This window comes from Gouania willdenowi, chromosome 5 (assembly GCF_900634775.1).
Source record: "Gouania willdenowi chromosome 5, fGouWil2.1, whole genome shotgun sequence".
Taxonomy (NCBI): Eukaryota; Metazoa; Chordata; class Actinopteri; order Blenniiformes; family Gobiesocidae; genus Gouania; species Gouania willdenowi.
Window position 1 is genome coordinate 33,591,233 of NC_041048.1, and position 26,161 is coordinate 33,617,393.

At 38.5% G+C, this 26,161-nt stretch overlaps 1 protein-coding gene across 12 annotated transcripts in view; it reads left to right on the forward strand.

Moving 5' to 3' along the window:
- Nucleotides 1–26,161, forward strand: part of foxp1b (forkhead box P1b) — a 288,207-nt gene that overhangs the window by 187,468 nt on the left and 74,578 nt on the right. For all 12 annotated transcript variants that reach the window (XM_028448144.1, XM_028448138.1, XM_028448132.1 and 9 more), the window contains one exon: nucleotides 17,651–17,776. In XM_028448144.1, the coding sequence (XP_028303945.1) occupies nucleotides 17,651–17,776 (126 nt within the window). The remainder of the gene's footprint in view (nucleotides 1–17,650; nucleotides 17,777–26,161) is intronic.

Below are 26,161 nucleotides of genomic sequence, written 5' to 3' on the forward strand. Positions count from 1 at the left end.
CTCAGTACTCAAACTTTTGTCTTTTATTCACCCTTAATACCTTCCCACCAAGTCAAAAAAGGTTAATCATTTTTGGAATAAGAAAAAAATAAGAACGCCAAATATTTGGGGCCCACTATGTGTCACATCATCTGCCTATGAGACCGTGATACATTACAGGACAGTGTGACGGCTGATGTGTCTGGACACTGCTGGAGATTACTCCTCTTTATGGCTGGGGCAATCAGATTTTTTCCCCCTCTACTTTATTCTTTCCTTTCTGTATTCCTGGCGGCATAGGATCATATTATCCATCTTGGAATGACTTCAACAGAGACACTGCTATTCCCAGGGAACTGTCTCTCTACCCTGCAACTCAATCCATAGCCAATTGGGGTTGGCCTGTGATTTATAGAAAATCCACACACACACACACACACACACGCGCGCGCGCGCTCTCACACACTCAGACACACACACAGGATTCTCCCTCTGGAGCACATGATGTCTAAAATCTCAGGTCAGTACAGTTCAAAGCATGGAGCATGAGGGGAAAAGTACTTTGAGAAACCAGGGAAATACCTGCCCAAAGAACAATGGCAGGGCTTGTTTAGTGAAAGTTACAGAGCAGTTTGTTTACTGAACAAGGAAGATTTTGGTCCCTTGATCAGATCAACCAGAGCTCGCCTTCTCTTGAGGCAGATGTCATCTTTGATACTTCGTCAAAGAAAGTAAGAATGAATTGGCTCTAGGCGGTGTTCTGCTTGTTGTCTGCTGTGCTGATTAGTGAGATTATTCATGTAGATGAGTTGCTTTTTTCAACTGTGCTGAGTTAATCAGATGGCCTGTGGTGTGAAGGCCATGGAGCGGTCAGCTGACCACTTAGGCCAGAGTATCACACCCGAGCACTGCCAATGCTCTGTGACTGTGTGCCTTTCTTTGGCCCATAGTTACGCAGAACATGTTCATCTACATTCACTACGACTAAATGTGAAGCTTTAGTGGGGTTTTACTGGTCCTATCCCAAAAGACTTGGCTGTATAAATAAGTTTGAGTCCTCTGTCTATGAGACCAGAGCAGATAGATCTTCCCATTCTAAACAATATCATTCACGCATGATAAAATGTGCTCACAGTGTTTTAGGTCTCACGCTGGCTTTTGGAAGCACCCTTTTTCCCAAGCACAACACTCCCCGCTACTTTGTGATGCAACTCTTCCAACAAAGATGCAATCCTGAGGAACGTGCGTTTTTCTAACCATCCGCCCTAAGTACCCAGCACAGTTGGCATGCCTAGGCTCCCTTGCTTTCATTCTATCAACTTGACGGATAATATCGCTGTATTCAGCGGTGAGCATCCAGAGGCATCAAATGCTCAGAACAAAAAGCTAAGGTCAAGGAGACAGGAGCTGCTGAGATCATATCCCCGTGTTGTTCCCAGATTGTCTTTTTTCTTTTCTTTAGTCCCTTTAGCTCTTTTAATCGTCTTCTCAATCTCGTACTTTGTTTGAGAAACTTTTCTCTCCATTTACCTCTAAATGATACCCAAACAGTGACCGTGTCTGGCTGATGTGCCTGTGTGTGACCTCTCTCGTCTAGCAGAGCTGTTGTCAAAGCAATAGAAAGCCTGGCTCTTAGTGGGCAGATATAATATAAGAGAGACAGTGACACGCAGCTGTGAGCTGATAGACTTTCCACTGGAGTGGATTAAATCAGCATCAAGCTAGTGGAGCTGATTACCCCAATATGAAAATGCAGTATCTTAATGGTACATATTTTCATGAGGCAGCCCAGTTGCCTTTCACTTTGTGGCTAATATGTCTATTCTTATGAGTCATTTACTTCTTTAATTACCTTTAGCAGCAGATGCACAATGGTATATTAATGTGAATGATTTTTACTGCCACTTTATCATACTAAGCCTGAGAAGTTGAAAGGCGTAATTGAGGTGGAAGAGCGACTTGTGAGAGAAACAATATTTAGTTGACAGTTCCTCTTGTACTCTGGGAGGGTGTTTATGAGTTTACACCACACTAAAGCTCCTATAAACGCAGCACTCGTTTAATAATGGCAGGGGATGGAGAGGCTTTCACAGAGATCTGCTCACTTATTAAATCCTCCCAGGAAGTTGTTTGGTATAATCAGACAACACAGTGTGCATGCATATGGGCACGAGTTTATGTGTTGCTGCATATGTCTCCGTGTTGTGTCTTTGTTCCGCAGACGACAAAAGCAAGTGTTTGTGCCAAGCTAAACCTTATTTGCTTTTCTTTGGTTTTGCAGCATGTGCAACTCTGACAATCCATGTCATTTGCATTCACGCTCGCAGTGTGCATCTGTGTGTTTTGTCTGCTAGCTTGTGTACTTTCCTTGGTGTGATTTCTCTGATCCAGACCTCTCTGAATAGAGGCCTTCTTTAGCCATCTGTTGTTAAGCTGCTGGCTAAGCAAGGCTGGGGAATCCAAACAAACGGCGAGCACACGGCAAACGGAAGCTGTCAGGCCAGCATAGCTGAGCTGACCTCGCCGGGCTGGGGGCAGGGGTTTGGGTGGGAGACGGCAGTGACCCTCATGTACCAGTCTCCGAGTGCCCGCACCGCCTGCTTGGGGCAATGTTTACACACCACTCCCACACCTCCTGCAACCTCTTCTTCCCTCTTTCCTTCCTCTTTCTTTTTTTTCACAGTCTCACTCTCACACTCTTTTTGCATTTGTCACTCCCCCTCCTCTCATTCACTCACTCCATCATTAGTCCTCCACCCCAGCCCTCACTCTTCTTTCTTCACTCACACTTAATAACTTTGCTTTTGTCTTGTTTTTATTAATGTCTCTTTTTATCTCCCTAAAAAAACAGAGGTGGCCATAGTACTGCTCAATACTCAAGTAAAAGTATATATACATGAATAAAAAAATGCTATTTTAAAAGTATTGAAGTTACTCCCTTACTTGAGTAAAAGTAAAAAAGTACCTGCTACTAAATGTTCTTAAGTAAAAAAACAAAAAGTAAAACAAATGTCACTTCAATAATAAGACATGGTTTTTAAACCAACAAATTCCATATCTTTAATTTTTTTTTGAAGAACTTGTAGAAAACTGGTACATGGAAATAAATTAAATCTGTTACCCTTTATGAACACCTGGAGAATGTAGCACTTATTATAGATAACATTTGTAAATAGTCATCTTTGAAGGTCTTAAAAGTAACAAACTCATTTTTAAAATGTTGTTTAAAAAAGTAAGGGGTAAAAGTAAAAAGTTGCCAAAAAATAAATACTCAAGTAAAGTACAGATACCAGAAAAAACGATTTAAGTACAGTAACAAAGTATTTGTACTTGGTTGCTTGTCACCTCCATTTATCACAGTTTACCTGTAATATGAAGAAAGAAGGGATCGTGATGGGTTCTAATGGGAGAGGTGTGTTAGGCAAGCTTGTGATTTTTTTAATTTTTTTTAATTAAAGCTATTTTTTTTTATTCGTGCAATGAATGCCTTATTGTTTAAATGTGGTTATCTGAAATGTTTAGTGTTGTCATAAATATTAATAGAATAGCTGAAAAGTGCAGTCAAGGAAGGGAATCTAATGGTCTGAAGTGGGTATAAAACATTGATTTATTTATATATTCTACATGAATTAGTTTGGAAATCTAAACACAGACTGTTGAGGGTTGTTGCGAGACCCCCATAATGCATGGGGTTTGAGCACCAGGGCCTGTTTTTCATGTGGAGTGGCTTTTTGGAAATGGCATTAATTATATACTTAGTGGGAAACCAGACTTGTCCCTGCTTTGCATTGCAGATAAACGTCTGTATTTCAGAGGAAATGAGAAGGGAGAGGTCTGAAATAATTAATATAAATAGACATGATCGCTGCTGCTTATCTATTTGTTATGCATGCCTATGCTACTTTTATGTGTATATATATATATATATATATATATATATATATATATATGTATATAAATAAATATAAAAAAGATTTCCAAGAACCATGTCAGTATGAACCATGTTAACACATGGTCTTTGGGATTTACATTTTTTCTGACATTTTAATTAGTTTCAAATCTTCAAGGAATGGGTGTCCCGATCTGAAATCAATATTGGATATGGGTCCGATATAAGCCTGAAAACGAATATTGGATATTGGATTCAAATTTTAATTTTTTTTTTTCTTCAATTCATTTTTTATTTATTTTATTCAATTGTAGAATGCCGTATATATTATGTAGAATGTTTAAATAAATGGGTCAGTTTTTCTCATACCTACTGTTGCTGACTATTGTTCTCTTTTTGAGTAACATCATTTGATCAAGCCTTCTCTAACATTCTAACTGGACTCTTATGTGTCAACATTTACTGCAGCGGATCTCTGCGTGTGTGTTTGCACCTGCTTGTCAGTCGTACTATTTCCCTGTGCTAAAATTATCATCGCAAACAGTTCCAGATTTGATGAATTGCATTGCGCCCACTGCATTAATTTATTTGCATGTCCTCCTCCCATTTTTTTGCACCCCTTAAGAGATCCTCCGACTTTACTTATTCATCAGAGGGAAACGTGCTAAATGGATTGAGGGCGCATTCTGACACGCTGAAGATGCGCAGTCCGGATTCCCTGGAGTTTGTACCCCTTATTAGCGCGTGGAGTGACGTTTGCACATGTTTTAATTCCCCTAAAGCTTTAGTGAATCCACCCCAAATTGTTTCCATTGAGCTTTTGCAATACATTTCAACATCAAAATGTCTGAAAAACCTCCTCATGGAGACGTAAATACTTTTTAGCAATAATTGAGTGGGTTTTTTTTTCGAAATTCCGGTGTTTCCATTACCAGTTTTTATTGCACGATTTAGATTTTGCGCATTTCCAAGGGTAATGGAAACGCAGCTACTAACTCATACACTATCAAGTTACTCTGGGATTCTCTTGAATGGACCAAGAACATCTGATGTTAATAATAACACCTTGATTTGAATCAGTTTGCGTTCACAATGCACTTTTGAAATCGCTCCTAACTGACAGAGCAGCCCACAGGAGATTTATTCCTGCGACAAGTTTACTTCTTCTAACCATTAGGCTACTGTTAGCTAACATTTGATAAAAGAAAGAGCTTATGTGATAAAGTTAAGGTGAGTTAAGATGAATCATCAGTCACAAAGTCAAGCAGATAACCTTGACATTTCCTACAGAAGGCGTGAAGCAGGACCACAGGGGCACAGTGTCTTATGATCAGGACCGCTCTGAGAGTGAATCTATCAACCATGTTGTTGCTTTCTGTCTCTGAACTTCACTCTCCTGCCAGAGCTTACTACAGCTTGGTGAAACATAGCTGCTGACTAAAGTATGCTCTCACACACACAAAAGCACATCTAATTTCTTCCTCTTTGTAATCACAGGGATCTGGTTACACCTGCTTGCACATCTTCTAACAATTAGGAACAATCTGCTTAAAATCGTTTCACTTTCAAGGTTTTCCCCAGCCGTTGGCAGAGCAGCCTGACTTTCTCATAACAGCAGAAGTCTGTCTGTTGATGTGCCTGAACAAACAACTCTGACCTTTTTGCCCCTCAACACCAGACTTCTGATGGACATGCCCTGAATAACCATCTCCTCTACCCGAATACGTCCTCCAACACTTTTACCCACACCCTGTCTTAGGCTGCTTTTAGTCCATTAGTCCTGGACTCTTGTGAATGGGTGAAAAACAGATGATGATTTTATTACCTTGATTTGGCTCAGTTTGTGTTGACAGTACAATTTTTTGATCTGCTCCAAACCAGAGGTGGGAACAAGTAACTGTTTCTCAAGTCTCAAGTAAGTCCAAGTCATGTCACTAAAGTCCAAGTCAAGACGATAAATTCCAAGTCAAATCTCGAGTCAAGGCCATTCAAGTCCAAGTCAAGTCAAAAGTCCTCAACTTTAATATACAAGTCTTAACACGTCCTGAGTCTATAATGTACCACAGCTAGTGCCATTTCACTGAGCAGGTTTATTCAACTTATTTAAACAATACATTACTTAACATAATGCTTTTATAAACAAATCAATCCAGCATCCTTTTAGATTTTAATTTTCCCAGTTTCGCTGTGAACCAAAACAAACAATAAGCCTACTGAGAAGTACATTGAGGTATAATGTTTCCCAATCAATTATTAATCAAGGTACAATCTTTAAATTCAAAGGATATCACTATTGGAGTAATTTTCTCTGCTAGTGCGTGCACATCTCAGCCTAGCTGGATGTTTTCAGACACTCTTTCTGCCTGCTGTTTAACAGTATTCAACAATGGAGGAACAAAAAAATGCCATGATTTTGGAGGTTTTAATGTTTGGTTTTGCACTGTTGCCAGTTCTCCTGCCTACCCATAATGCTTTGTGCTTTACATCATCTTTGTCACTTCGTGGCTGTGTTCGAAATGGCATACTCTGTTCTATGCACTACAAACTCAATGAGTATATACTGTCTACTATATACGATAAGTATGATTAGGATGATGACCGTTCCTACTGAAGTATACTTACAAGTTTCCCAAAATGCATTTGGAACCTCACAGAAACGTATTTCATGTGCCATTTAAGAGATTTTCAGAAATCCGCCATTGTGCTACTCAAAAAACTTCAAAAGCCTTTAAAACTAATGGAAGAAAAGAAGAGATGCTTTTGTTTTGAAAAGGGGATGTTTGACTTTTAGCTTGAAGCCGATCCATGGTCGATTTTATGTTCCGCTCGCAATGCATCATGGGAGCGGTTTAGTATGACTATTGTGCGTACCGTGCATACTTCAAAAATGTCCCGATAGTATACATTGTCAATCTTTCCATACTATTCAATGTGAACGCACTACATACTCATTTTGACTTCAGACTTAGTCGGAGTATTACGTTTGTATGCGATATCAAACACAGCTCAATTTGAAACACTCCGAGACTGACCCGGAACAGAGGCTCTAGAATTATTTTCCTCTAGAATTAGTTTGCGTTTTCACACTGACCCCGATGCAAATGAATTTCGGACAAACTATGCCCAGAACGGGTAAAACGCTCTAGGATTCACCCTCTTATTTGTGCCCCATTCTAATTCTCTTAATCTAGTCATACCTGAAATCAGTGTGGAAACTGTTTGTAATATATACAGTGGCTCAGTAACATACAGAGAAAAAAGAGATAGTCTCATTGAAAAAAAGTCTGTTTGTCTTTAGGTTTTTGTTGTAGTGAAGAAAAGGAACAGTGAGGCATTCAGCTGAGAGCAGACTTGACTGTGTGGCAATGCCCTGAGCTGGGATTTGTAAGACACCTAGAGCTGGCTTTAGCAGTAGGAAACCCCAAAGCCTGTAAATAATCCACATGTGCAGACTGCACATAAAGACATCCAGGACTTAGCAGTTTGCTTATCACAGTGTGATAGCTCAGGGACACGAGAGACATCCCAGTTTGTTTTCACTAATATGCTGTGAAAGTAGATGAAAAAAAAAAGCGTCTGTTGTTTAGTAAAGAAGGTGGAGAGAAGGATGGTAGCATTTTTTTTTTTCAAACCTGAAAAATTAAAAGGATTGAAACTAGCAGTATCAAATTCAAATGCCTTTGTGTCTGAATCAACCTTGCAATGTGCTGGAGGTTGTTTTCTCAACACCACAGAGAACAAACATTTGTGTAAATTGTGTGTTTACGTGCGTATCTGTCAATCTTTGCTGTTGTGTTTTTATTCCAGTAACAAGCGTTCCTTCCAAACAACCTCAGGTTGAGATAAAAGTAAATCCAGAAACTGATGTAACATACACAAAGCCTGCTTTTTAACAACTAAAAAAAGCATTCCAAGGACTCAGAACAAACAGTTCACTGCTACCAAAATGCTCTGGCAACCCATTTTAAATATTGTTCTAATGGTTGAAGAACTTTGGAGGCGAACTGGATTTCAAAATACACTGACCCTGGATAATCATCTGATATTGATAAAGTAAAGGCAGAGGTGGAAAGTAACAAATTACATTTACTCTCGATACTCTAATTGAGTAGCTTTTTGTGTACTAAAATCTGTAAAATCTGTAATTTTACTTTTACTTAAGTCAATTTTGTTTCAAGTAACAGTACTTCGCTACAATGGAAATAGATTCCATTGCAGAGTAGGGGTGAGTATTAGCAAGGATGTTGCAATACGATACATATCACGATACGATAATGTCGCGATATATCGTGATATTCTGCCCGGGTAATATCAAAATTAAATCTAGAAATTAAAAATCCTGCACGCACGTCCCACGCCTGTTTTTGTTACATAAATGACAATATATAATTTCAAGTAAAACCATATTTTTCATCAGTCCCAGGGTGTTTTCTGGTGAGTGCAGGCCAGGGGCTCCGCAACCACCTTATCCTCCCTTCCACCGCAGCCTCATCCTCCTTCCTGCAGCACCTCGTCCTCACGGGGGGTCCTGACTATGGGTCTCGCTGGTCTCTGTAGATCCGCTCCCTCTGGAGTCTCCCGTGCACCTCGTCCTCCAGCAGTGCCAGATAAGTCACTGTGCGCCTTTACGCATTGTGTACGCGTTCCTTTTTACAGCTACAGGTGTTGCAGCCAATTGATCTGCAATTTTGCACAATGATCATGTAATTTTAATTACAATTAATATTATTAATACAAAACTGTATTTGTTGGCGCGCACACATCACCCTGGGGCCAGTATCATTTTTTCGTCCTTCGTTTTTGCAAATATATTCTTCATATACAGTATGTATACATATATATAGACATATACAGCGGAGTTTCCCGTTTTTCATGATTTGCACATTATCTCGCCAGGAGAGTTCCAAACGTTCGTTATAAATGAGGCCCCTGAAGAATGGTTCTGTTACTTGGAAATGTCTGCCCTGACACAAGCACTATTACCTCAGATAATTTCATTAACCATTTTTTGAATGTTTTTTTTTTTATGTTTATCCACAATTTATGCATAATCAATGTAATCTGTTCATTAGACAGTTTGTTTTCAATGCATAGATGCCTACACAGTTTTTGACATTCCACCTAGAATGTTTTATATAACGTACGGTATGTATTTCTTGCTTTCAGAGATTCCTAAAGATAGGAATTATTCTCTTACTGGAAAATGTTTTATTGGATGCTCTGACACATTGGATTTATTGACACAAGCACTACCTCATCGAATTGACATCCTTGACATTTATTTTGTTTTATTTATCCAGGTCTTGTTCTCATGTACGTTCTTTTGAAATGGTGTTCTTTAATAATAATAATAATAACAATAATAATAATAATAATAATAATAATAATAATAATAATAATAATAATAATGCTAATAATAATAAAGAACCTAGTTTGATCTTTATACACATTTTTGTACTTTTTTTATTGCATGAGAGAGATCCCCCCCCAAGAAAAAGGTAACCAAGTAACTTTTACTCTGAGTACATTTTAAGTGATCTACTTTTTTACTTTTAATCGAGTACATTTTTACACCAGTGACTTTACTTCTACTTAAGTAATTTTTTTTCTGTACTCTTTCCACCCCTGAGTAAAGGACTCAGGTTTGATGCAACATTATTAATGCAATAATCTGTACCTGCTTCTTTTCTAGCCAACCATTGTTTCTTCTAATTAATAATAACAAATACATAATAATAAATCAATAAATATATGAAACATTTAAAGTTTCCTAAATCAAGATTTAACAACCGACAACCGCGTGCTTTGTTGACATTTGTTTTTTGTTGATAATTATTCATTAACGTGCTCACCATTTTTAATGTTGACACTAAATTCAACAACACACCCAAAATAGTGCATCCACTATTAATTTTATATTGTTATGTAAATCTTAACAATACATTTTGCATTTTAATGTTGCTTTTAGTGCGTTGCAGATCTGCTTTTTAGAAAAAAACCATATAATAGTTGTGATGCACAAATAAGTACAGGCATGGCCTTTTTCAGCTTCACTGCAGCACTAATATCCACACCAAGCATTTAGAGATTATGGACAAACTGAGCATGATTTAGCAATTTTTTTTTACTGCATATCAGCATGATTTTTGTAATGGAAAGAAAATTAAGAAATACAAGATGTCAAAAATGTTGTCATATGCATGTTAAGTATATCTCACAACAAATCCAACAGAGCTTTACCACTCACTCAAAGTTTTACCGTTTCAGCTGATTCTGCCTTAGTGAGAAGGAGAGTGGTAACTTTGACACTGGATAGTCAGGCAACTTTTAGGCTAATTTGCTTACTAAACAATAATTGGGTGTTAATCTCTGCCGATTGCAGACGGTAGATGTCAGCGACTGTGATGGGGATTTTAGCTCTTTTTAGGGAACTAGTTATTTTGGCTAGACTAGGCCCAAATTATCTATGAAAAATATTACAATTACATAAATTGTATATTTGCATTTACTTGTCTACTTAACACATAGACCACACTAGAATAATAATTTGTATTACATTATTCAAAAGGCTCAAGTAATTGCACTGATGCATGCACTGCTCTCATATGTATGTTCAGGTTGTTGGTGGAGCCTGTGATTTTAAAGTAAAATGTATCCACACTTTTCTTTCACTCATTTCCTTCACCTTTTCACTGTATGTTAGTGTTTGAATGTGCATAGCGTCAAGTCTTCTCGCTCTCTCAGGTCTCCTTCACTTCTGTTTGTGGTCAACTCTTAGTTAGTGCTGAGTGTGTCTGTAGCCCCGCCCCTTTTCCTCAGGGTAGACACAGCTCTCTTATACCACAGAACCAAAAAAGTTGACGGAAACCTCCTACGTTCAGTAGCTTTGGGGTAATATTGAATATTGGTATATAAGCTCTCTACACTGCTTTTGGATGTAACCATGCTATGCTAAATGCTATATGTACGGTCACAGTACGTTAGTAAATTGATACAGCATGGCCGCTGCTACGTTCTCTAGCTAGTGGGCGGGATAACACTACAGGCAGGATGACAGCGCTAGAAACGATAAAGAAACTTTCTTTTGAGGAAAAATGACAGCTTTTAAAAGATGGGAGACCAACACCTGAGCTACCAGACCTTCAGCAAAGGTAAGGTCAGAAAATTGTTCGTATTTTTCACAGTGAATGGTAGGAATGGCTTTGTGGATGCGTCTCACTGAGGCTGTTCTGAGTTATTGTTGTTGTTGTTGTCATTATTTTCTCCGTGTTTCTGTGTTTCCAACATAAACAACGGATGCGCTGCTGTGTCATGAGATATATCTTGTTGGGAGAGTATGGAGGCTACATTAAATAATTGTTTATGCTTCTTTAATAGAGTTTTACGACCTTGATTTTGTTAGATTAACACTTGCCAGCAGAAACATATGAAACTGTCATTGGTGTTGACATTGGTGGTCTTGATTTGTAACGCCCTGCCTACCCAACCCTAGTGCTCACGGCACGTCACTGGTCTACTTGTAGATATCCCTTTAAATGAGTTAATTTTGACCGCTGTAACAGGTCTCACAGTAGTCCTAGGGTGTGCTCAGTATTTTTATCAGTTGTTTTCATTGTTTTAGGCATGTGTTTTTTATTCATTGTTGGGAAGTTTTTTTCACATGTCCTGTGTTTGGAATTGTGTAGCCGTCGTGTTCTATTTATTTTTGCTAATCATTATTTCTACAGCATTACTCACCCTGTCTTTTGCACTCCTGTGTGTTGAGGTCATTGTGTGGTGCTTTGCTCTGTTTGTCTCAGACTGTGCTTACGTGATCACAGGTCCAGTACCTTTGCAAGTGAAACATGAATTCCAGAGGAGTAGGAGGGTGGAAGAGGTGGATGGATGATGGAGAGTGCTCTCAAAAAGAGAAGTGGGGCTGTGTAAACACCACGATGACAGTTGACAATAGGTTATTTTAACCCAGCGTCGGGCCTCTCAAAGGCATGCCACCTCCAGCGGCCTATATAGAGCCCAGACTTTAGACAGCAGCATTTTCTGACCTCACAACACAACAATCTAATCTTTTCGTCGCCTCTTTTCCATTCCAGGAGGTCTAGCTTGAACTGTCAAGCAGCTGTGGGGATCTCAGCTCATATGCCAATGACAGCGTGTATTTAACTTCATTTTTAAATGGATATTTTTAGTGTTTAGTTAGCATTCCCAAGTGGAAATTATCACTGATTTCATTTTGCACATACAGCACTCCTTTAAGCCATTGGTAAACTTGTTCAAATATATCTTTAAAATAGCACATTTTTCTAACTGTTGTCTACTATCTCCTTATCTTGACACATTGGTGAAGTTGTAAAAAAGACTTCCCAGAAATGTTCCTTTTCATCTCTGATTGTTGGAACTTGCAATCATATCCTGTTGACTCAACTCTCATAGCTCCAACTCCCCAGGTTGTAAACTCAGACACAGCCCACACACACACACACACACACACTTTACTGGATGTGTCATATGTAAAGGAAAATGAAAACAGAGCAACATTGTTTACTCTTCAGCATCCCTGTAACACCACACCTTGGGTACACGGAACAGTTTTGTAACTTGTGTTCCGCTTATTCAATTTCCATCATGGATTATTTATTTCAAAATTCTGTGGATTACCTTTGGAAGAGTTGGACTGAATTGTTAGAGCTACCAAAACAAATAAATTATCTTTTTTTGGCAAATAATCCTTAAGACAGCTGTTGACTATAGAAACTCCAGTCTTAGAGTAACATGCTGAGAAGTCACTATGACTTGTTTTCTAAAATAAATCTGTTTTCATGTATTTATTTTATTTTTTTAAATAATATTTTGTTTCACTTGCTGAGCAGGATTTGGCAAACAGCAGCCAAAGGTTCATTCAGTGCCCAGTGCAGCTGGGCTTGAAGTTGCCAAGAATATTTAGATTTCAGTGTTGAGTAACCCAGTCTCTCCCTCTGCCACAGTAGCAGAAAGGACATTATATTCTTTCTAAATAACAAATACATTTAATTGGGACAGAATCTACCAGCAGTTAATCAAAAATGAAAAATCTTCTTTAAAATGATTCCTATTTAATGATTTCTTTAACATATAACTAAATCTTGGGCTCTTATTGGGAAATGCTTGAACTTGTTTGTTTTTTGTTGTTTTTTTTTCTGTTAAATTCTTTAAAGCCCTACAGATTTGAATCATTTTTACCATCGAAAGCTTAACATTTGCCTGTTTTTCTTCTTCTTGTATACAGTGTATAAACTATCTTTGTAAACTGAGAAATATTAATGGATTTACATAAATCGAAATAAGTTTTTATAAAATAAGCAATTGATTTCCAGCACAATTTCAAATGTCTTTTTTATGGCAAGGTCCTAAATTTAATGTGCCCAAAACGTAATGGTGATCCTCTAACATTTATGAGGAGGGAAGTTAAACCAATAATGTGCTTTTTTTACTAAAATGTAAAAAAAAAAGAAAAGACATGCTTCCTTGCAGAAGGGAAAGTCTCTGAAGACTTCATTTTGTTTTTGTATTTGTCCATTTTGTGTCTAAAACCTCCTTGGTTCATATCCTGTTTTTTTATTTTGTCACCTCATTTAAAATGAAAAGAAAGGGTAAATTGTAACCACCACTGAAACGTCTGGGAGCCAAATGAGTTATGCAGTCAGAGTGTGGCCTCTTTGTAGCTCGCAGTCATATTTATCCCTCACGATGTCATCCGAGAGCCTTGTGTTTAGAGGATCAACACATACACCCACAGGCAGAGGTCCATACAGCTGTTCACTTCAGTGCTCCGTCTGTCCTCACATATTGTCTGACTTTAAAGGCATTTCTGTCTCTCGCTCCGTATGAAGGCATTGTTGTTTGCTCTGTCCTCCATATTGTACTTCTGTGTTGTTTTACTCCTTGTGCTACTTCATCCTCCCACACCGTCTATTAGTACACTCAGCTATTTATTGTGTTTACAGCTTAATAAAACAGAATAAATGGCTTAAGATGGTAGTAACTGGGTTTTCAGTTGCATGTAAACAGCTTAGCTCGACTGGAATCGGACTCTGTAGCTTCATTAACACACCCAGATAATGTGATTGACGGTCAAGCTGACAATCGCTAATTCATGTGTAAACACTAAGGGTGTAAGAAAAAAATTTTTTTTGCGATATATCGCAATATTCCACCGCTCGTATCGATCCAACAAATATGTTGAAATTATTATTTTTAATGAAAAAAACCTTTAATCGCGCTAACATACAGTATGTATAGCACGTAAACACCTGGGGCCTCATGTACAAAGACTTATAAGACTTATAAAATGGTGTTAAAAATGTACGTCTCTATCCACAGACGGGCGTATGCTCGTAAAAATTCAGATGTTTAAATCTGTGCGTAGGACTGGACCCACGTACCTATCATTTGAACATCTGAATCAGCGCGGATGTGAGCGCACATATGCCCCCTCCCTGTCCACACCCACATTTACATACTGTATGTAAATCATATTAAAATGAGATCGGCACTGGGATTCCCCTCAGCGTCATCAGACAAAGCTGCGCTCTTACCACCAGTAACACAGGAAAGAAGAGATTTTAAATTTGTTTAGACCGACAGCAACATGTGAGACGGAGATGATTCAACAGTGAAGGTACTGGAATTAATATAAACATTAATATAGACATTAGGGGTGTAACGATTCACTCAACTCCCGATACGATTCGATTCACGATACTGGGTTCACGATACGATTCTCTCACGATTTATTTTACAAAATGAGACTGTAGACAAATGATGATTGAAAAATATTCATTTATTCCTTAAATACTGTACTATTTTCCTTTTATTTTTCATTGTCAAAAGAATCCCTTGATAAACTATTCAAAATAATGCAATTTAACTAAAAATAAATCTTGAATTAAATAAATAAAGGGATAATACAAATGAAGAAGAAGCTTATTAATTTAAATTCTGGTTCTATAATAAACAATGCAAAACTGCATAATAGTTCTTTTTCTTTTTAAAAGTGCAACTGAAAATGTATTTTGTGCCTTAACAATTGGACTTTAAAAAAAAAAAAAAAAAAAGTCATTGCCCTGTATTTACGTCAGATATTTGTTTGGACCAGCAGAGGGCGCTGGTAACCCAGTGGTCGGTTGGAATGCAGCTAATCGAGCAGTGAAGAAGAGATGCTATGCTAGCAGACAAAGCTAATAGAATCACGTGACTTTTACAGATATTCATGTAATATTGTAGATATTCTTTCGGTGCTGAAGGTTTAAGGAATCATTTATGAACATATTTAAGAATAGAAGGCAGCCAGAAATAAAGTATTAGCAGACTCCACCCGCCGCCTACACTTCTGGATAGCGCCCCCTGCTGGTTAAAAAAAGTACTGCGATTCAATTTTCAGAAGATCGATATCAATCGTGATACCTATGAATCGATTTTTAACTGCCTTACGATTAATCGTTACATCCCTAATAGACATACACAGTTTGCTGAATGCTTGGCTGTGTGTGTGTGTGAAGAAGTGGGAAGCGAATTAAGGAAGAGGGAAAACTACTTCTACTAATAATAAATGTAGCCGCAACCGGAGATAAATGGCCCTCGCCTTTGCCGCGCCACCTTTTCCTTTGCCGTGCTGCCTTCACCAAATTGCACCGTCTCATCGTATTCATTCATAGAGTATCCATACCAAACTACATTCCGATCTAACGAAAGCTAATGGAGGAGTAGTCTTTTTGGAAATTGGGCCCCCTGGCGCCCATGTGACATGTACGAGGTAATTAGCCTAATTTATATACTGGTATGTGCCAATGTTTCAGTACAACCAACCGTCGTAATATTTGACTCGCAAATAAGAAATCGACTTTTGTGTTTTCTCTTTCTTTTGGGGCCTCAAATTGAAAATCGGGCTCTTAGCGTTGATGCGTACACATTCATAGATTTTTCCTACCAAATTTCAGCCCGATTCGTTTACGAATAACAGAGGAGTAGCAATTTTAACTAGTGTACACAACAACAAGAAGAACAAGAATAAAGTGAGTGGTGTCCGGTAGCCTGGCCTAAAAAGAAGTGATGCATGACAGATGAGGACAAAAATATGCACTTTTGGATGGACAAGAAAACCAATTTAATGCTGCTACAGCTAAAGGAGCCTAACATCTTAAAATGCATGGAGGTATAATAAGATTGTGGACTTGTATCCATTCTTATTTTCTTCTTCGGTTCATCTGGAATTACATCAATAAGTGACAGTCAAACGGAGTTTGTCATGAGCATGTACAGTATCTACAGTATTTACTCAAAAAAAGCAGCAGTTTGTAGAATCTTCTCTCCGCTCCGTTTTGAAACCAAAACTGAAACTTAGCCTCCCTTACTGGTGTCTTTTGTGAACTCAAGCACACACAGAGGGGGCTGTGATCCCAGCTGCCTGCTACTCAGGGCAGAGTGACAACCATCACTCTGCACCTATAAACTTAATTCACCTTGAATAAGCTTGTCTTAGGTTTACACGCGATTGATCCATTCTGTTCTCAGTGTGTACGTCGGACCCTGCACAGTCACGAGGATCCACGAGGATGCAAAGCGGTCTGTTCCTCCTCAATATGTTTGTGCTTTTAAACTATTGCTTCTCCACCTCGGCCTGCCTTTTTCCTCTTGATTTTACGTAACTGTTGTGTCTAATGCTGTGATGGAGACTTCTGCTGGAACGTTCATCATTACACTTTGTACGTGAACGCGCCTGACTTCAGTCGAGCAGCCAATAGTAACACCCAAAGCAGCGCATGGAGCATACGTGTTTGTAGAAAGAACTCTGATTGGCTGACATCCAGTCTCACGCTCCTGGATTTATCAATGTCATAACCATGGCCAGAAGAAGGAGCAGAGATTCACTGTCCATTCAGAACACTTTGGAATACAATATGCTCAAAGATGACCAAATGATAGCAAAAAAAAAAAAAAAACTTACATGCTGCAGCTTTAATCGCCTTCTAACTGTCTGTAGGCCTAATAACTGTTGGTGAGAGAAGCTTGGATGCTCCCCTCACTGTTTGTTTAATTGTGGGAGCAATCATGTGAGGAGCCTGGAGAAAAAGAGGCCAGTTATTTACCCAGATGTTTTACTGGTGGAGGTGTGAGCCCACTGTGGGAACATAACGCTTGCTTTTCTTGGTATAACTGACCGTTTTGGACACCACTGTGGTTCCTCCCCCTCCCCTCACTCTTTGCTTCACTTCTAGCTCTGGATGGCATGTTTGATTATTTATTGTAAGGGAAAAAGGAGTTGCTAGAGCAATAAACATGTGACTGCACTGGTTTTTTGGGGGTTATTTTTTCCGTTGAGAAAGCTGTGTCCTTCTCCGATACTCAGGGCAACCATAAAATCTTGTTGTTTTCTTTCTGGAGGGAAGATTTAGAGCCAAAAGTGGATCAAAGGAATAGATTAGGCTCTAAAACAACATGTGTCTGTTGGAAGTGCAACCTATCAACAAATAAATATTTCTTCTTCTACTGCACGTAGTTAATGTCTCCCCCTCAGACCATCTGTGAAGTAGTGTTGACGTGTGATCATTGTTTACTCCAGCTGTAACTGTAACTGAGAAGCTGAGAACGAATAGTTACCTACGAGAAAGCCGTTAGTGTTGTTCCAAGAAGTTACTTTTGTTCTGAGAAGCGTCAAAGAGATCCCAGGGGACAGTAAGATTTTCTGATTCGTGAGTTTCTCTGAAACCTTTTTTTTAACAGGTTCTCTCTTGTTTTGCTTCCTCTTAGGCTCTCCAAGTGGCTCGGCAAATACTTCAACAGCAACAACAGCAACAGCAGCAACAACAGCAACAGCAGCAACAGAACTCTGGGCCCAAGTCACCCAAAGCCAATGACAAGCAGAAAAACCTGCAGGTATGAAAAATATAGAGGCAGGTGGCTGGTGGTTTTTTTGTGGCTTTGCAAAAAAAATCATAAATTGCAAATGAACTAGTCAACCCATTACTAGAACTTAACCAAGACCAACAGATTGTCCTAAAATAGTGTTTTTTTTGTTTTTTTTTAAATGCACACCATTATGCATTGTCTCTGATTCAGTGATTCATTCAACTTTTCGCTGTAGAATCAACTGAATTATCATCATTACAACTGTCAAAGGTCATAATCTAAGTTCGTTTGTACATGTAGCAATGATCATATCTATATGTAACTATATGTTTTATACACGCAAATATATAACATTAAGATATATCCATTCATCTTCTGACCTACTTGCCTCTTTTCAGTGTTATGGGACACAACAAAAATACTTGGCTAATACTTGGCTGAATTATTTAGTTTTCATTACGCGAACAATTGAAAACCTTCCTGAGTGCTTTGTGCTAATACAATATTTGTAAATGCGGACAAAAAAGTTTAGTAAAAATTATATATTGTATAAAGTAGTGCTCAGTGCACAAAAAAAGGCATGTTAGAGCCCGATATGTAACAACAATCACACACATATTTATGCATACCCATTTGTGTATACTGCACTCTACATTGAAGCAATACGTCCTTTAATCCATAAATCATTGACTCATTCTATGATGCCTGCCCCATAATATAATGCAAAAAGTTTTTATGTTTTTAGCTCATCATTTAGTTCCATTATTGACAGGTTATCACATTCACTTCAGGGTTTATTTTTTCTTTTTTTTTCTTGTTTTCAGTCCTTGTCCGTGTTGCATTTTGGGTCTTGTTACATATCGGGCTTTAACAACCGGCTTCATTTCTTTTAACAGAGGAGCTCCTTACTATCCCTCCTATACATCATCATTAAAAAGACCCTTACCACTAGCAGCAGGAGGCGCTCTAGAGCAGCCCACAGATGTAGGGGGGTGGGCTTGGTTGGAGGATACAGGTGATGGTTTGAAAGTTTGACAACAGGCACCAAAGATTATCACATGATGCAAAGTTGATGAGTTTTGTGGAAAACTGAACTGACGATTAGTGAAAAACCAATGCAACTTATGTTCTCACTGGTCTTCTTTCTTCTCACTGGTCGATACAACAACCACTGCATATTTACGCTAACTTCACAACAGCTGCCTCAGAGAGATGTATATATCTGCGTTTGACGAGTGCGCCTATTTGTGTCGGTGTAAAATTGCAAACGACTCCAGGCATATTTGGTAAATTAATACGAAGGCCCCATTCTTTCTGTTTGTATATAATATTTAATACCCACACCATCCCATTGGGGGGGCCCTTTTTAATGAGCTATGTAACAGCTAGGTCTAATGTCAGTTGTGGAAAAGCTTCTTTGTTGTGCAGATGTCTTCGAATAGCTCCAGAGGATGAAGTATGACTGTGATGACCTTTTAGTTGTGTGGCATATTTGTCAGGATTCAAATAAGTTGAAAGGATCAAGCTAAACAGTTGCCTGTGAATAGTGCAGGCAGAGGTCAGCAGAGGGGACTGAACCACGGCAGATTCCAGCGTACAGCCAGTTGTTGGTACACAGTGGAAGTATATGAGAGCATCTCCTGCAGACAAAGGCAAAATTAAAATTCTAATTTATTAATGTATACAGAGAGCTTGGCCAAGCTGTCACTCAGCTATTGAAAAGAGAGCTGGGCCCTTTCCCCCCTCCCCCCCCCCCCCCCTCTCCTTTTCTCTGCCCAGTTCTTGTGAACTGAGTCACTAACACTGTAAATTGCCTTTTCTCTAATCTACTGTGTAGCTTCTTCTTTTTTTTTTTTTTTATTTGCCACGAGTCCATACAAGTATTTATTCATCTCAGAATGACATATTCTACTGCACACTCCCTTTCTTTTTTACAGACACACACCAGGGTTGGGGTAAATTACATTTTTCAATAACAATTACATCTTCAATTATCCATGTTTAATAATAACTAAATTACAATTTTGGTGACCAAAATTACAATTATTTTTCCCCCCCTGAAAGTCAATTAGAATTATGTTCTCAATTACTAAAGTACAATAAAAAAAAAACACGCACATCCCTTTTTGAGGCAGTGTACAGGATCAAAAAAGTCCAAAGATACAATGAATCTAATACAATAAAACTGGGAGCTGACCACGCAGTTGTGCGGACCTTTTTCTCAATTACTAAAGACTAATTACAATTCACCTTAATTACCGAGCCTGAAATAAATCACCACATAGAACTTAATCTTTCTGTTAAGCATATCTTATGATACATGAGAATGTCTTAAATCAGCTATAAAATATTTTTTCATTTATTGTTTACCTTGTTAACCTTCCTTATCAATGAAAATATTGGAATTCATATTTTTTTGTGTGGGCGTCTGAGTCTTTTTTTTGTGTAATTATACCCCTTGATTTAAAAAACAATTAAATAGCAAAACGATGCCCAAGTGAACTGACAGGTAGGGTTGGGGTCAATTACATTATTCAGTTACAATTACATTTTCAATTACCCATGGTCAATTAGAATTCAATTAAGATTACAATGACCAGAATTTTTTCCAATTACAATTAAATTACAATATTTTTTTTATCCTCAGAAAGTCAATTACAATTACATTCTCAATTACTAAACTTCAATTCCAATTCATCACAATTACTGAGCCTGAAATAAATAACCTAATAAAAGTGAACCTTCCTTGTGTTAGTTTTCTGTTAACAGGTCCTAAATCAGCTGTAAATACACTAGAAACAAATGTCTATCATCTAGTTTCTTTCCTATCAACATGGTTATCTTGTTAGGATTCCTAGTCATTAACTACATATGTGTAGTAGAACTGTACATAGAACTCTAACATGGTTCCCCAGTTTTGCGTTGAATTATAGTTGTCAAGTTTTTAATAGAATTGTCATGGCAATTACAATTAAAAAGTCAATTATCTAAACTCAATTACAATTTACATATGATTACAAAAGCAACAGGTTTTTAAAATTACAATTACAATTATAATTATGCCATAATTGTAATTAATTATCAATTACGCGAATGTGATTATAATTGACCTCAACCCTGCTGACAGGTAGAGGGAATCATACTTATATAATTGTTAACTATGTAAGCCAGGGGTGTCAAACTCCAGTCCTCGAGGGCTGGATTCCTGAGACTTTTAGATGTGTCCGTACTCACACACTCCTGGTCGAGACCAAAATGTTGTGATCAAGCTCTGCAGAAGCAAGATAACGAGCCATTCATTTGATTCAGGTGTGTTGGAGCAGAGACACATCTAAAAGTCTGAAGAATCCGGCCCTGGAGGACTGGAGTTCGACACCCCTGTTTATTGTAAGCCATAGAACTGTAACATGGTTCCACAGGTTTGTGTTTAATTAAATTGTAATTGACAAATTTTATATAGTTTTACTGCCGATTACAATTACAAAGTCAATTATCTGAACTAAATTACAATTCACTTACGATTACAACAGCAACAGGTTTTTTTCAGTTACGGCGTTGAATGGGCCCTCGCAACCGATGATGTCATCACTGTAGAGAATGATGATGTCAGAATTTTGGTGAAATTCCACAGTGATGATGTCATCAGTGCCAGCTGTGAGCAAATGCAATTTTCAAGGGGGCGCCATTGAGTCATTTTGCCATTCACATGTTCAGTTACCCCAAAATATCACATATGCGTTCAAATTTTGAACTTTTTGAACGTGTTTAGGCCCACAAAAACAATAGGGTCCTACGCTTTGCTGTGCTTGGGCCCTATTTATGTCATAATTTTAATTATCAATTACGCAGTTACATTTATAATTGACACACAAACTCATCTGTGCACAGATGTATTTATCATTTTTGGATATTCTCCTTCTACCCTTGTTGTTTGTCTCATAAATTATTTCTTTTAAACCACTAAAGTGAGTTTCAGCTCTTTTTTTATGTAAGAACAAACCAAGTGAAGAGCCCACTTCCTCCCCAGAACATACAGCAACACCATCTCCATCACACATCCCCGGTAATGATCCTCTGTCAAGCCGAACTGGGTCATCAAAAGACATGATCCGACAATTAGGAGGCTGCGTTAGTAAGACGACACCTCATAAAAGCACCTGATGTGCGGATGAGGCTCCATTCATCCCAGCGGTGCTCGTATTAGGCAAGAGGAGACATGCAGCACAGGCTTTTACTCATTTGGAGATGTGACTCACTTTCCATTTCATCCCAAGTTGAAAAATAATGAAGCACCATAATATGTGAAACGTCTGACATGAAACAGAACCTAGAGTACTGAAGGATTAAAAAAAAGAATGTGAGTCAAACAAGCCTCAGAGTTGTGGATTAGTGGGAAATGTTGTTGATGGAGATGCCTCTGCTGGACACTCAGCAGCTCAGAGACCTTTTAATCATCCTGATACACAAACAGCTGCCAAGCACGCTGGAAAGCAGCAACACATACTTGACTGGTCAAAAAGCCAGTAAATGACTTTGACAGAACGACACGTGTAATTAAAAGCGTCCCCGCAGCTTTTTACCTTTTCCTCGTGTGCATCCACACCTACAGGAGCACCAGCGTCGAGAGCCGGCAACTCCCACCCCGCTAATTACCATTATCAGTGAAATGCTAGGGTTTGACTCATTAGTTCCATGCGCATTTAATTAGAGGCAAGCTGAAATTGGATTTAACTTATTACTTTTTCATGGATCACTTTCTTGTCATCACTTCTGCAGCCCCAGGTAACTACTTATGCCAGCCTGCAGGATCAGGAGTGGAGAAATAGGTAATTAGGAACAACACTGTCGGACCCTCGCTGATAGTCCACCAGCTCCAAGGTGGGGGGAGGAAAATCAACGCTCATTTGTAGAGATGCACCGAGACAGGCTGGTTAACTGCACCTCATCCTGAAGGGACCATCGCTACGCACACGCCTACTACAGCGGGGTGGTGTGGAACTCAGCTGGGCACTGGGTTTAGTGTCAACATCCTGTTTACATTTGTTCAGCATTCAGAGTTGTATCATTCCTCTTTAGTCTGACAGTGGGATATATGGCAAGTAGAAGTGTCAATTAAACACCAAGTGGTCCTTTGCACTAGGGGTGTGCATTGCGATGAATCTGACGATACAATATGATTTACAATTTGCATGGAAAATTATGATACACCCCGATGTATCGCGATTCTAAGCAATATGATATACATCACGATGTCAGTAATTACAAAATAATAATTAGGAAAAATTTTATTGGTACAAAATGGTATAAAATACAGAATTTTTTCATTTCTTAGAACTTGCATGAACAAGTTAATGGTAACTAACTGACTAACAAGCACCAATATCAAAAACAAGTGGTATGTTAATCAAACTGTTAAATTACATTTGTCCAAAAAGTTTAACTTTTGCTTCTACAACAGATTCTGATTTTGTTAAGTTCTTAAATTATTTAAAAATAAATTACCCACATACATCTATAAAAGTGCCCAGTATGTTTTATGAAAATAAAGTGCTATCAACTTCCTGCTAAAATGCAATGAGGAATGAGGTAGTTTAACAAGGTCTGACGTGGTTCACTGACACCTAGTGACCAGGCATTTACGTGCTGTGCATATGTTTGCTCAATTAAATGTGTTTTTTTTTTTTTTTGTGAAAAAACATTTTTTGGATCGATACGATAATAGTGCGGTTAAACATCTCGATATATCACCGATTCGATTTTTTCTTACAGCCTAACTTTACATACTTTGGGAGAAAAGGTGAAGTGAAGAAGATAGGAAATAATTAAAACATGATATTAAAACATCTCAAGAAGTATTTTTGAGGCTATGAGTGGTATTGCACGCACCCTTGATAAATAAAAACAATACAAATATTGTTTTTAATTTTGTTATATTATTATTGAGCTGAAAATATCATCCCCAGAGTAAATATGTAAGTATGTCCAGAGTTATATGACATTGTATTGTTATTGTGAGCCCATTATGGACTGTTGTATCATATCGTGAACTCATTGTACCGTCCCACCCCTAGAAATAATACAGTTATATAAATGCAAATTACAGCTCTTGTTTATTTGTTTATTATTGCATTGCATTTTCAAGATACCGATACAAATGCTTATTAATTAAAATACTTTCTATGTTTTTGTGGGTATCAGCTCAACGTATTTATAAATATGTATTATTTTTTGATTTGCAGACTTTTAAGGTCAGTCAGTACTTGTTTATTTACTCTCTCTCTTATTGGTTAACATTATGAATATTTGCATACTCATTATTGGCATCTCTTGATGGATTTCATTCCCAAAAGATAGTCTTAAAATCTGCTTTTTTTTTTTTTTTTACTTTAGATTGTCCATTTCATGCAAAGGTGGATAATGGATCAATGTGATGGAAGTATTATTAATAGCTGCCACATTTGTGTTCACCGTGACAGTGTAAGTGTTAGCTTTAGACCAAATCAGCACAAATAAGCAGCAGACCTCACATGGAGACGTCCAGGCAGCTTTGGTCCATTATCATATTTTCAGTGTGTAGGGGAGAAGTGATGATTTATCGGTGTAAGTCATGTCATAGATGATTCACTTGTTACTTGATAAAGAGCAGCACCAGATGTTGTTGGGGGAAAAAACCCATTGCAATAGCTAATTTCTTTATGTGACTTATTACCATCTAATGTGCAGGTCAGACTTGTGTATATTCTCCTCTCTGTTCTCTCTTTGCCACGCTGTTTTCACACCAGAGAACAAAGTCTCATTGAGTTCACCTGCAGGTCAATAGATAATGTCTTTTCAGTTTACACGATGGAAGCGTTTTAGGTTTAAGAGTACGGCTCTCCAGCACCCCTCCTCCCTGCATTTGCTCCTCACATCCTTCATTTATGGTCAGATGGGGGGGTGGGGGTTGATCAGCGTGATATGACACAATCCAGGGCCAAGCCTCTGGCTGACAGGACAAGGAGTAACAGCTCTCTCTCTCTCTCTCTCTCTCTCTCTCTCTCTCTCTCTCTCTCTCTCTCTCTCTCTCTCTCTCTCTCTCTCTGCTACTTTTTTTGGCAAACCAATGGCATTGTCCTAACACATGTACACCACAGAGCTCCAATCTGTAAGTCATTAGAGCACTGGGCCAAAGCCTGGCCACTAGAGCAAAGCCAGTGCATTTGAAGCGAAGCCCCGCCCACCAGCGACACATCCAACTCGGTGAGATTCACTGCCTTCTGAAGCAAGGAGCTGCGCTCCTTTTTCTCCTCTCATAAACATAAACCACCAGTGAAAAAAGCTGGTGTGATTAGCGGCTAATGCTATCCTAGGTCAGTGTTGACTTTCAAAGATGAAAACTACACAGAGAACTTTTACCTGCTACTACCACCTCCTCGCTGATTCTCCTCCACGCCAATTCCTTCCTAGTCCGGTCCCGGTCTTAAAGGCCGTGTCATACAGCTCCAGGTGGTCACACACAGCTTCTACTCCAATAGTTGAATGGGTGAACAGACCGGTGTCCATGCTGACGGCCTGACGTCATTGTCAACAAAGACTTTAATTGGCTTTTGTCATGCGAAACAGCCGCAGGAGTTCAATATTTTCAACTGTTGCGGGTGTGCGGATATTAGTAAAATTGGGAGCGCGCTCGCATGGCCAGCGCACTTGACATGCGGATCGCATCGCACTGCCGTACTGGAAAGATTTTGCATCTGGGACGCATCTATCCATTGACTTTGTATGTAATCTGGATGTACGGACATTATGTGACGCATCCGGTGTGAACGCAGCATTACACCTAGGTGAGGGGGAAGGGAACAGGGAAGAGGGAGTCAGGGAAGGACAATGGAAGGGGTGCAGAAGAGTTGACTGTTTTAAGGTGAGAGTGCAATGTGATGTTACAGTTGTGCATATTGTGTTGTGTAATCAGTTAAGGCAGTTTTTGGTGCCCAGTCAGCCAAAGTTTATATGCGTTTTTGATCCAAAAACCTTGTGGCAGCGAGCAAATTTTAGATGAATTATCTGCCTTTAGTTTAAGATTCAGTTATTGACACCCTCACCCACCACAGAGCAGACCAGGCTCAGACACTCATTATATATTTAGTTTTAGTGCATAAATTAATCACAGATGACATAACAGCGCACACAGTTTTTTTTAGATTGTGATCGTATGTTAATTTATCGCTGTTTTTAATTAAAAGTTTGGTTATTCTTGTTAATCGTACAGATTATTAGTTAGTCAATTTTCCTATTCTGTTTAGTATTTGTTTGTATATTTTTTAGAAGTCCAAAGAGACTAGGAAGCAATATGATAAAATTGTATAATTAAGAAATGGGAGTAGGATTCAATAAGTTTTTCTTCTTTCCACTCCTTTTCAAGCAAACATAATATTG